At 26.9% G+C, this 14,445-nt stretch overlaps 1 protein-coding gene across 4 annotated transcripts in view; it reads right to left on the bottom strand.

The window, feature by feature from the left end:
* LOC107442210 (cell adhesion molecule 2) overlaps nt 1–14,445 on the bottom strand; it is a 277,323-nt gene that overhangs the window by 76,720 nt on the left and 186,158 nt on the right. For all 4 annotated transcript variants that reach the window (XM_016055710.3, XM_016055726.3, XM_071187557.1 and 1 more), the window contains one exon: nt 10,651–10,850. In XM_016055710.3, coding sequence (XP_015911196.1) covers nt 10,651–10,732 — 82 coding nt within the window. In that variant the 5' untranslated portion in view covers nt 10,733–10,850. The remainder of the gene's footprint in view (nt 1–10,650; nt 10,851–14,445) is intronic.

Below are 14,445 nucleotides of genomic sequence, written 5' to 3' on the forward strand. Positions count from 1 at the left end.
GAAGTCTTCGAATACCTTTTTTCTTCTTTAACTATTTACTCTCTTATTTGATTTATATTATTATTTCATTGCAAAAAATAAACGGATTTGTTTGAAGAGGAAGTAAGGAAAGCTTTAGCAACGATGGATCTTTTGAAAGGAGTATTTCTTTATATCTTTTCTTCTTTAATTATTTACTTTTAATAGTTAATTTAATTTAATTTTTATTACATTTTAATTATTTTATACTTTAATTTTAATTATTTTCATTTTAATTATTTTTATTTAATTTAATTTTTTTTATATTTTTATTCCCAAGCAATAAACGGATTTATTTGATCAAATATTTTCGAATAATTTGATTGAAGAGGAAATAAAGAAAGCTATTACAGCGATTGATATTTTTAAAGAAGTATTTCATCATGTCTTTTCATTATGTCTCTTCATTATTGATTGTGTGTTTTTTTATCATAAAAAATTAAACATATTTATTCAAATATTATTTGAAGAGGAAATTAAGAAAGCTTTAGCAGCGATGGATATTTTGAAAGAAGGTTTTCATTTTATCTTTTCTTCTTTAATTATTTACTTTAGGCCAATTATATAAATGTGGTAAAGCCATTGAGGAACGTAATTCATTCTTTTTTTCATCTACAGAATATAATTTTAGGAATGTTTTTTTTTATCCGGGAGGAAAAACAAATGAAGTGAACTTGTTATTTTGAGTCGGGAAGTAAGAGCATCCACCGTCTCGAAATGATCGACTGAATCGAAACATTTTGTAAAAACACACAAAGGCTTCTGGAAAATGAAATAATGAAATACAATAATTTATAATGTAGAGCTTTAATTTTTAAAGAAAACTTTTATTTTGTAAAATAAACTTTAAATTTTAAGAATAACTTCAAATTAAATATCAAACAATTTTAATTGCATTTTTTAATATATGGGAGAGCTGTTGGAAATGAGGACAGAAAAAAAAGAAGTCTTATTGTTGTTTACAAAATTTTTGGAACAAAATTTTGTAATAATTTGTGATTTCATTTACATTTAAACCTTTCGACATAGAATTACCATTTCAGAAGAAAAAAAATTCTGCAGTTTGCAAATTTTATACTTTTATTTCATTGCAAAAATTAAACGGATTTATTTAATCAAAGTTTATATGAAGGGGAAATGGAGAAAGCTTTTACAGCGATGATTATTTTGGAGAGAAGTATTTCATTATATCTTTTCTTCTTTAATTATTTACTTTAGGCGATTTATATAAATGTGGTAAAGCCATTGAGGAATGTAATTCATTCTTTTATTCATCTATAAGTTATAATTTTAGGAATGGGTTTTATTTATTTGGAAAGAAAGACAAATGAAGTGCACGTGTTATTTTGAGTAGGGAATTAAGTATATCCGTAGTCTCGAAATGATCGACCGAATCGGAACATTTTGCCAAAACACGTAAAGGTTTCTGAAAAGTGAAATGCTATAATAAAAAATGTGCCGGCCAATTAGAGGTCCACAAGATAGTACTAACGTGAGCGTCGATTTTTCCCCCCTAATGGGCGTTGTGATTGATGCCAACCAATGCTATACATCACCTATGCCATCATATCCTGCCATAAACCTCCTGCACATGAATCATTGTGGTTTGGAATTGGGCCAATGAGAATTTTTTGTTTCGCTCAACCAAACCTTGCCCGGTTAGACTTCTGGCCCTGTATTATTCATGGTCTAGCTAGCTTCGCCTATTCCATGTCACGTAGACGATCGATTTTCCTTTACTTTCCCCTTTTATTATTATTTTTTATTATCATACATACACCTACCAGAATTACCCCCCAAGAAGGAGATTCCGAAGTCATATTTAGGCTATTAAAGTATAGTTTGAATTCGTCCTCGAAACAGATTCTAGTCATGTACGTGTTAATGGATCGGAAATCACAATGGCTTTCCACGATTGAGAAAACCAAGCTTTATGACCGACTCCATATTTGGAATTAACTTTAAGTCTAATTGTTCTAGATCGATAGACAAGAATAATTTTTCCTGATTCCTAAGAGTAATTGAGAATAAATACAGTCAACTTTTCACACAGAAAGGGTGTATCAAAATGTGGCTTAACATGGTGTTTTGCATATAAGTAATAAATACGATGCATACATTTAAAGGGTGTGGCTCTTATGCTGACAATGCGTGTCGTTGTTTCTTTTGATGGCTTTTATTTCTTTAACGTTCCCACTTATAGTGTGAAAACAATACTCGAGTGTACTTAAGAAAAATAATCATTTTTCATTTCTAATCATTTGGGGTCTTTTATTTGCTTAGGATTATTTTGTTTTGGAAAAACTAAAAGGTGCCTTTTACATTTGCATTTGAATGTCTTGATAATTTGTTAATATGAATATGATGTTTAAAGTATTTAATGAGTTTTCTTACGTGATTGTTTCTGATTAAGGACAACAATATGAAACTTTATTTTTTTTAAAGTACAAGCATCAAACACACCATCATTTTCAATCTCAAATATATTTATAAATATTTATGTAGACTTTTTGCGACGTTTACACAGATAAATAAAACTACGTGTTTCGGCAGCAACAAATTCTCCGTCATCAGGCAAAATACAATAAGAGAAAAATAGACAGTTGACGCCCTAAGTTCAGGAGGAAGGAGGGGGAGTGAATCATTTCATCGTAATTTTCATTAAAGAAATAAAGCGCGTTTTTTTCAAACGCGTATTCTTTTTCCTTGAATGCTGCCTTAAAAGGTGTTAATTAATACACACCAGTTTGATTCTTCAACAAATAAATATAACTAACACAATACAGTCACACTAATGTTTAATGACAACGGAGGTAATAGTTTAAGAACTCGGAGAAAACTTAGTACTTTTCAATTATATTTTCTGAAGATTATCGAAATATATGGGTTTTCGAAATGTATGGGATTAAGAATTTAATAATAAAATTTCAATTTTCAAAATGGTAGATCCGAAATGACGGCGTTTAAGTGACAGAAATTGAATGTCTAATTGATCATAAATATTGCTCCAAAAAGTTATATTTTTATTGTTATTTAGTACATTTAAGGTTGTTATGTAATAATTACACACATTTTAATCTAAATTTATATTTATTTTATCTAAATTTATTATTTTTCGGATGGATAAAATTTAGAATTTAAGAACGCAAAAGCTAGAAGCGCTTAGAACTGCGCCAAACCCGCTAAACTGAAATGGCGTAACAGAGCGAAAGTGTTATGCTACTAAATCTGATAAAATGAAAAAAAGAGAAGTGAAAAAATTTCTGGAAGGTTAAAAAAAATCTTCAAATGACGAGGAAAAAAAAGTAATTAAATTAAATCTGCATCAATAAAGAATAGTTCTAAATAAAATTATTATTTTATTAAATTATCATATTTATTGGAATACGCAAAAACTAAATTTAAAAAAATAAATGCTTTACATATTCCAATAATTTTAAATATTTTTATAACTAAGAAATCTTTCACTATAAGATCGATTTTTAACATTTTTTTATTAACTATTACCCAGTTGAGAAGTATGTGGATCAATACTGGGTATTAATCCCTTGAATTAATCTTCAATGTTATCTAAAATATTTTCTTGAAGGAATTCAAATTTAGATTCCACTTCAAATATCTAAATGCCGAACAAGGCCTACCTTGCTTTTAGAACATTATTCACATAATAACTAAATATGTTTTATAATCACAAAATATCACATACTCTTCTAATTGATTATTACCACTGACAGACAATGAATTGATGTCTTTTATTCAAATCTGTTACTTTTTATTTTTGAAAACGTTGCTTTATGAGTGATGTTTTTATGAGTATTTAGAATTTCGAAGAACTAGTAAAAATTAATTATATTTACTTTGAATCTTTTTTATTTTCAATTAAAATATTTAAAAAAATCAAATTTATTGTTTTTAAAAATTGCTTATTCTGAAACTAGTCTGAAATTACTTAACCTAAATTTTAATATATTCGTTAATAAATATCAATAAGGCGATTTTGAGCAACTATGTTTGACTTTCAGTAGTTTTGCATAGGTCTTATTTCAGTTTTCTTAGAAAGAACGAGGGAAACTAGGGAAAACTGCTTTTGACAAATCGCAATAAATTTGTAAAATTTTATAAAATATTCCCTGTTACTTAAGAGCTTAAAACTACCGTATTATACTAATTAGTTATAGGGTTAACGCAAGCTTCTAAAAACATGAAAAATTAATAACAATAATGAGAGTAAAATTATTTCTGAAGCAACACCTGCTAGATATGTATTACAAGAAGTCACATTCCAGATTCAGAAAACCTCTAATTTCTCTGTATGGATAATACAATAATAACAATTAGAATATTATGTTATTGAATAATTTTATGTTATTTTTCATAGTATTGTTGACTAAAAAAATTATTGACTAAATGATTAATCCTTGTGAGCGATTTAGTTTATTTGGGTTTCGATCAACTTTTCTTAAAATCCGATCATTGAGCTTTGTCACTGACGAGTATGAGAAAGTAGTATGTTGTCTTTCGTTTCTTAACTTAGCATTTTATTAGTTTCAAATATTTTCACTATCAATTTTACAAAGGCCTTACCCATTTTCAATGTCCACTGTGCCCCTTAGTTTTGATCTAATGTTTAGGTTAACATTTGTTTTTATTCCTCTATTTTTTTCCCTTTTTGCGATAGATTTGATTTTGCTCATTTTTTTCTATTAAAATCCTGGATTTTCGGATATAAAAGAAAAAAATTCTCTTTCTATCTTCTCCCATGGGGAGTATTGGAATTGCAATTGAATTTTAGCTTTTGTATTGCGTGATAGCTATTTGAATTTTTTTTTATCGTTACTTCTTTACACTTCGAAAAAAGTATGGTCAAAACTACCAGGGTATGATAAAATGTACCGTATTTCTGGATCTATGGGAACACCAGAAAAAACGGTAATTCTTACCGCAGCGCTTTGGTAATTATTTTAGTAAAATTAACCGTAAAATATGATATTATAATATGTGTTGATATTTGATCAATTTGGTAAAATTTGGTAATTTTATCATGGTATCTTAAAGCATGGCATTAAAACCATTTTGCATTTCAGTTTCGTATTTTTGATAAAATGCTTGGCAATGAGTACTATAATTATAAAAATAAAATTTCCTGTAAACTGCTACCATAAGAACGGAAACATTACCAAATTAATGGTTTAAATACTGAATATTTATAAGCCAGAATTATTGTATCTTTTACCAAAGAATGTCATTACCATACAGTATGGTAATTTTACCAGAATTGTTTCCGCTGTGTTTCTTCATGTGTATGGTTCCTATGGCCTGAGCCGTTTACGCAACGTCTTATGAACTTTCAGTTTATAATGATTTGTATTCCTAACAAGTAGAAATTTAGCTACATTGCCCCATTGCATTTACGACACAAGCGCACAGTTTAACTTTCCCACTGTAATTTTATTAAAAAACTAATTGATCTTCTGATATATACTGTACATAAACTCTCGTTCGTGGAATGTTCTAGATTGGTTTAAATGTGACCTAATATCATTCGCTAGATAGAGAAAAAAAAGATCACAAAACCTCTGAAATTTGGCACGATTGGAAAAGTTATTGTGATCCGGAGCAATAAATATTACCAGTCGGCAATTTCTGAAAGTGATTACAGTTCTTTTTCTTTTTAAATTTAAGATAAGCTCTTTATTAAAAATGTGGAATGTATTTTTTTGCACAAAATTTCAACAAGAGTTAAACAAAATTACAAGTCTTACAAATTTTAAAAAATATATCCTTAATAAGCAACCAAACTGATTATAAAATATTCTTATACATTAAGCGTTGTCTTTGGGAAAATAGCTCAAGAAGTTGCTTCAGAATTAAAACTAAAGCTTCTGCGTAATTCTCAGAATTTCATAATTATATAATTTTTCGGCAAAGTGGATCAAAGTAGCTAACGCTTCACATTTTCGAAACCAAGACATTTCATCGGCACCGTGGTAAGCATTGAGTACTAGCCTCTTTTACTAACCAGGCATGCTAGTACCCATGGATCTGAAGCTAAGTTGGCCTGAAGACACGATTTGAACCCCTGTCTAGAACAATAACAGTTCAGTGCTTTAACCACTACGCCTTCGCTAATTGAGGAATCCAAGAAAATATCAAGACCGGTGTTTGTAATATTCCTTTATGCACATGAAGTAACTTTTAGCGAAGATAAAATTTAGCAAAGTTGCAAAAAAGCAAATATGTTCTTTATTTCAAAATTTTATAAAATTAGATGAATAAATTAGAAATTAAGGTAAATAAACAAATCGAAGTTTTTAGTTAGGGGAAGTTTGATTTTAATAAAATATTATTGCAAATTATGAGGATAAATATTATGATTTTTAAGGCAAAAACAAAAGAGCAATGAATAGCATTCTTTGATATTTATTCATATTAGTTCAAACATAGGTTCATTTTTAAATCTATATTTTCGAAATTATTTTTATTTATGTCATGCTTTTTAACCATATTTTATGCCTTGCACACCATATTTTATTCATTATTGCCTGAAAATAAAACACAAACAAAGTTTTACTTTAGCAGAGTAAAAGGTAAATCACAAATATCGAAATCGGAAGGACGAAAAAAAAGTTCCTCGCAGAAATTTTAATTTAATTTTCATCACGCTTTAGAATCTATATTGTACGAAATAAAAATGTTAAATATTACCTTCCACGTACGTGATCTTTGCGCAAAATTGAACTATGAATCATATAAAATAGCGTTTAAATTGAAGATTTAAAATGATATATGAGTAATACACTAGGCTGAATATTTCTTTGGAATGTAAAGTGTAACTGAATTCGTTGTAACCAAAATGTTAGTTTAAATTCAAAAAAAGTGTTTTAAAAATAGTAGATTAAGTAAAAAATAACATACAGAGTGAAATTGAAAAGCTGCATGTATCAATGAAAATATTTTGCTGCATTATTATTATTGATAAATATTTATAGATGAAGATGTTAAATTGTTTGAGGCATTTGATTTCAATATCTTTTCTTAGAAATTTTAAACTTAGACAATTTTTTGTGAGAAGCATATATATATATATATATAATTCATATAAATGTCAAAATAAATGTATTTTGACATTTATATGAAATTTCTTTATGCTAAATGCAATATGAAAAAATTAAATATATATTAATTTCGATCAGAATAATCAATGAGATAAATTTTATTGATTAATTTAGATGTTATTGAGCAGAATTTTTATTAAACGTATTTTTCATGCTTTTTTCATTATTTTGTGTGAATTTAGGTCAAAATGAGGGGAAAATATTATATTTAACATGGAAAAGTTTATGATTATGGAATACAACATAGGACACCGGCATACACTTCTGTGTGAAAGGTAAATTCTTCTTTATCTCAAATCATATCTTACAATCTTCCAAAAATGTGTTTCAAATTTTAATTTATTCATAGTTATTTTAGATCTAAGACAAACAGTTATTCATTGTCAAAATTTTTTTAATTTATAAAACCAATTATGATAATTTTTTTAATATGAATGAAAAAATATTCCAGCCACTTTTTCTTATTTAATACTTAAAAACAAATGTAATTAATAAAATTTAACGGATTTTTTTAGTAATTGTTTGACTGATTTTTTTTATAATTAAAAAATACTGAAACATATTTTACCTGTAATTAGAGTGTCAGTAAAAACGTACAAAAGGGAAGCCGGCTTCCCATCTGCGTCAAAAGGTTAAAGAAAGGATTGAACAGATAAAAAATTAATTCCATCAATTCAATTCATTTCAGTTGTTTAATTTCAATTGAAACAATTCTTTTTCAGAAAATATATTTTTGTTATTTTCCGAATGATATATGGGAGACTGTCTTAAGCCATAAAATACTTTTCATTGACTTCATATCTTTCTAAAGATACTATACACTGTGATTTTTAGTTATAACTAAAATTCGTTTTTTTCAGTTTATCTTAAAAATGTTACTTCTTTTCTTCTGAATAGTAAAAGCTTCAAAAATTATGTAAATTATAAAATGTTTACTTTGTTTAAAAGCAGAATTTTATGTGAAGATTAAATGGACATTTAAAAATTATCTTAAAGCTTTGCACTGCAAAAAAATTTGATTATTGCTGTCTTTTTTTAATAAGTATTTTTAATCTGTCTGTCCTTAAAATTGAAACTTGCACTTTTCAAAATTATAAATATTTTTCAAATATGACAGTAAAAAAAATGTGTGTCTATTTTATAAAAAAAATATCACCTGATATGAATTTTACAATGAGCATCAGAATTTGGTTGGCATATTTTTTCTATTTTTTGTGATTAATATTTTTTTTAAATTAATTAAAAATTTGTATCTTTTCATTTGCTTCTATGTTATAAATATTTCTTAACAAAAATATGAGTGCTTATTTTGGTGAAAGTGTAACATAATGTATAATAATGTCACGGGTTATGATAGTTTGCACCTCTGAACCTTAAGTTTTAGAGTAAAATGTTTTTTTACCTGTGTTCATTTTTAGAATAGTATCTTACACTGACTAGAGTTTCTGAGATTTGTCTGATACTCTTTTTTATCACTTTTAATATTAGAGTCTTAACCTGCAAAGGATATTTAATTACAAATGTTTTTTTTGAGAAACAATTTTCTTTTATGTAAAAATTGTAAAAAAATAAAGTTTTTTATGAACTTACGAATAAAAACTGATATATTAATGTCTTAAGATAAAAACTTAAGTATTTGGTAAATAAGATTAATGATTGCTTTAGAAATTACCAACTATAGTTTTGAAGTAAAATCTTTAAGCAATTTAATTATTAGAAGCAATAAGATTTTATATCATTAACGCTTCAGATCGAAAGCTATAATAATTTTATTGTTATAAAGTTCATGATGAAAAATAAAAATCAAAAATAAAAGCCTTATTACAACTTTTAGTCTAACCTATTTATAAAATATTAAGTATAAATTTTCAAACTAAAATAAAAAAAAATCTTTGGAAAGGCTAACGGTAATATATTATGATAATACATGTGTGATATGATTCTAAATTATGATAAAACGTGACATATGATGCTATATTATGATAATACACGTGACATGTGATACTATAATATGATAATACACGTGATATATGACATGATATTATGGCAATACACGTGACATATGATACTATATTTCAGTAATACGTGTGATATATGATACTATGCTGTGATACTATATAATGATATTATTTATGGCATTTGATAATATGCTATAATAGAATTATATCACACATAACGCTATATGGTACCATTAGTGTAGTACTATTGATTATTCCACGTGTATATGCATACAGTATATAATAATAATTTCAATAAGATTTATAAATGATGAAGTAAACAATTTAACTCAATAATACTTTCTAATGGAATTGAGAAAAAAATAATTTTGTTACTCATAAACACATATTAGGATTATTTCTCTTGCCGGCTGAGTTATTATCCAATATTTCGTACTCACAAATTCCTTATCCTTTATAGAAAATTAATAAACCAAGAATATCTGCTAAAAGTTTTTTGGCGTGCGAAAAACTATCCGCTTCCGTGGATGCTCGCGCTTGTGGAAGATTTTTTCTCATCTTTTTACCTTCGTCTAATCTCCGTTAAAGCGTATCTCTTTCGTATTTTCTCCATCCCTGTTGACCAATATTGAGACCTTTTTGCTCTTTTTACAACGCCAAAGTGTACGTTCTTTTTTCTAATCTTAACTTATTTTGACGCTTTCTTTTATCCTTGATTCAATCGAGTTTTATTCTTTTTAAGGAACTTCTTTTCTCGTTTCTAAGCACATTAGCCAAAAATAATTTGCTTTCTTTATTTGAAGCTATTTTTTATCCATCGAAGAGAATGGTTTTTTATTATTTTTAATGCATGTACTTACATGTATTAAAAATGTTAAAGAGCTTAAGGAAGAAAACGGGTATAAAGTGTCACATAATGTGCAAAATAACTGTTTTCATGTTTTAAAGGAGTCTACTAAGGATATTAGTGGGTAATTAGAGATTACGATATCAATGAAATTTCACTGTTCTTTATCAAAGATTAATTTGTCACATTAGATTACGATATATATCATTAAGTAACATCTTCAGTTTAACTAAGTAACTTTAAAAAAAATATGCTATTTTAAAGTTTGTATCAGTTCCAAAATTTTGTAACAAAGCTAGTAAAACTTCAAAATGAAAATAAATATAGGAATGAGTTGTTGGAAGTGATGATCAAAAAATGTATTAAAATCTTGGAAAACGTACTAAAATAATTAGTTCTTTCAGGAATCTGCAACTACTGAATGATTTTATTATTTGTTTACCATAAATATCATGACAGATTTCTGATTAAATAAAATACGTAAACAATTTAGTCAGAGGAAAACTAAACTAAAAATTTATTCATTAAACATAAGTATAAAAAATGAAATGATATGCAGAGAATAAATCCGAATCGTAGGTAATATCAAGTTCAGAGAAAGATTTCATGGTAATCGATGGTGCTTTTCATAATTATTCTCGGATTGACTAGTTCTTGTCTGGTGAGTTTTTAGTGAATCAAAAACATTTTAATAGTCAAAATAAATTAGTACCTTGAAATATGATGAAAGTTAATATCTCCCATAGTGTCATGATGATAGAAATATAAGTCATGTGGAAGGCGGATATTTCCATCTGTGGTGGGGAATTATCGACATTAGCCTCTGAGGCTTCATAACTAAGCCAACATCCAGTTGGACATGGCCACAACTGGAGCTATTAGCTCACAATTCACCAATTCTCTTTCTTTCTCCTGAAATAGAAAAGTATTTTATTTCTAATTAATTAGATATTTTATATTCAAGCAATGGTATAAGAAGTTTTTAAACATACATAATTTAATTAATATTACCTTTTAATAATATTACCTTTACCGAAAAAATTCCTCTTCAGTTATTAATTACTTATATGATCAAAATAATAAGGCAACCAAGTTCATTTAATTATTATTTTCCATTCACTTTTGCATATTTTTTCAAAAATATCATTTTCTTTTCAATAACATATTCAATAAAAATGGAATATTTACTATTGTTTTTACAGCATCAGTAATCAAAATTTTCTGTCTGCCATTTTGGCCGGTAACCAAAATATAATGGATCATGAAATAAATAAATATCAGTACTTTTTAGATTATAATGGATGTCTAGGAATATGAATAATATCCATTGCATTATTTACTCAACAAACTTTAAAATAAAATTTCTAATATTTTTTTTATATAGTAGGTTTTCTTTTCGGTATTTCTTTTAAATATACTCCGAATATCACTAAAATTTACAATTCCCAAAAATATTTAGATTCGTAAAAATACTGAAAAACTGTACTACGTTTTATCGTCATCAAAAATAATTAAATGTAAACAAGATTTTCTTTATCCAGTGATACGAATCCTGCAGTTTATTTTTTTTTCAATACAGTGCTATTCAGTGCAGTGGTTACAATCTTGATGCAGCGGTATGTCCTATCAAAAGGATTGAGAATTAAATATTCACTTAGGACCGTAAATTTCATTGTGCCTTAGCTATCACAGCTCTAGTGTCTCAGTATAAAGAAATAATATTTATGAGAAAAAATGTTTAAAAATACAGAGACCAACCTTTATAAAGATGTTTTACAACATAACTCAGCGAAACATTATATCAAAAGAAACATAATAATTAGGAATAGTATCAAGTATCAATTTGACAAAGAAATTGGAACACAATTTTAGTTATGTGATGTTCAAACTCACAAAATAATTACCGAAAAATAAGATCAAGTAACGAAAAAATTCGTAAATTGATATAAAAAGGGCAGAGTTATAATTGGGTAAGCAAAATTGCAAGGCAAAAACAAGAGTTTGAACTGACGATTTTAGTCCGATGAAAAACAGCGAAAAAACATTTCGTCAACAAAACAGCTTTAAGTCGTCAAATATACAATGAAAATCTGTAAAAAGAAAGGGAATTTTTTATAGTATATACAATATGATGTAATATATATAGCATGATGCATACATCTTGTTCAACATTTTCTTAGGAAGAATTTTTCATAAATGCATTGCAATTTATCTCATTATGTATTTAATACATGATTATTAACTAAATAAACAATTATCATCAAAAGAAAGACATGATTCCAATCAAATGACAGAAAATGATTAAGAATTTAATTATTCCACGAAAATGATTCTTTTATAGAGTTACGAAATTTTTGTTGATTGTTATGAATTAGAAAATACTTTTTGAAGAAATGTTTTTGGAATCATGTAGCACACGTGGAAGTTTAATAGAAAAAAAAAGCCTAAATGTTTTTTTTAAGATGAAAATCATTTAACAACAATAATTTCCTATTAACTAATAGAGACAACTGAGGATTAAGATTTCCAATCAATATCTGCACAGTTGTTCATTAGAAATCGTAAGTAAACCTTTTTGTTGAATTTGTTGAATTTCCTCTATATGCATGTAAAATATACTTGCACTCTACATAATAAATTACTTTCCGCTACTTTTTTGTCCAATTAACTTCTATTTTAACAAAAGATTTCAGTTTTTCATTATAATCGGTAATTTTTAGAATTCTCTATTTTACAATGATGCGTTATAGTCATAAATAGACAATTATCATTAAAAGAAAGAAATGATTCCAATCAAATAAAAATTTTGACTTGGGTAATGAGTAAATGGAAATTTTTTTTAAAATGTGCATTAAAGTGAAGATCTCCAATTGCTTTTAAGACTATGAAATTTCTATTTTGCTAAAAGTAGTTTTGAAATTTTGCATTACTTAGCATATGTTGTTATATAATTTGTTTAAAGTCTCATATAAGAATAAAATATGAAGTCGCAAAATTTCACTTCAAAATAATATATGAAATTATTTCTTCGAAATTTCGAAAAAAATAGAAATAAAAATTGTGCAAAATTGTTTTCTAATTTCAACACTTGAACTTTAGTTGTTGGATTCGAATTAAGGAAATCCACAATAAAATCTATTAAAAAAAACACATTATTATGCGTTGTGAAAAGCTTTGTAGCTAACTGATTGAAAAAAAGGAATTAATGCATAGATTTCCTATCAAATTTTAGCACAATGTAGCAGGAATCTTATTTAATGAAGAAATATGAAACAATAAGGACTTATGTTACACTTTTAAGTGGTTAAAAAAAATAATTTGCTAAAATAATTAATGTTTAAAAAAAATCTCGACTATTTTCAAAGTGTCATCAGTTATTGTTTTTATTATACTGCATAATTTGACATTTATTATAAAATAATTCCTTATTACTTAAATATTTTCATTTGAAATTACTTAGGCAATAATACATTATTATGGAAAAAATAAGCAGATTAAAACACAATTTCTTAAACAAAGATTAAAGCATTTTATAATGAGCTTGCTAACACGTTTTACATAAAACATAATCTTTAAATAAAGGATGCATTGTTTAACCTTTCGTTAATTTTTTTAACTACTTGCTTATGTAATTATTACTCATTTTTCCTTTGCTTACTCTAATTTTTCCTTTGTGCACCTTTCCGCAATAAATAATATTGAGAAAAACCAACCTGGTACGTAGAAACTCAAGTTCGGTATGAAGTTTGCAAAAATCTATAACCAACGCTTAGAGGGTTAAACCAATACCTCCTCGAAAAGAGAAGGCCTCAGCACGGGTTACCATAAACGAGAAATTTGATCCCTTAGTAGTTCAAACGTAATGGCATCTTTCGTATTTACCACCACTGCGCAACTTAGTAGCCCAAACGTAGTGACATGTTTCTTATTTTTCATCCACTGCGCAGTTTCATGTTTGTTACGTCGGACTACTAAATTGATCCTTGCTGAGGAATTCTTTCTTCTAGGAGGTATTGGTTAAACGCGCATTAAAATATATTAATTTCAAATAACATAAAATATCTTATATATTCCATAAATCTCAATTTTATTAAATATGTTAAGAGTTAATTTAACACCCTATCAAATATATATATATTTAAAACTCATATCAGCGAATTTGGAAGCTAGGCACAAACAATACTTTTTGAAAAATTGGGCATTTAAAAAATTAACCATGGACATTTTATTTAACAAAATAAGCGTGTCATTGTAATGTCAGTTACACTGATTTGCTAAATTACCAATTTAAGTGCAGAACTCACTTAAAAAACAAAGATGTGTACAAGGTTATTCAAGTTATTGTTTCATTAAGCCTAACTTCACTTTCAACTAAATAGTCATATGACTGTCAAAAGTTTGACAACCGGAAGTAAGTTAAACAGCCAAACACGAAAGGCGTGAAAACAGGCAGTCATTTAAGTTCAGCAAATTATAAAGCTGAGCTGCTTTATTACTAAAACTGGAA

This window comes from Parasteatoda tepidariorum, chromosome X1 (genome assembly GCF_043381705.1).
Source record: "Parasteatoda tepidariorum isolate YZ-2023 chromosome X1, CAS_Ptep_4.0, whole genome shotgun sequence".
Classification (NCBI taxonomy): Eukaryota; Metazoa; Arthropoda; class Arachnida; order Araneae; family Theridiidae; genus Parasteatoda; species Parasteatoda tepidariorum.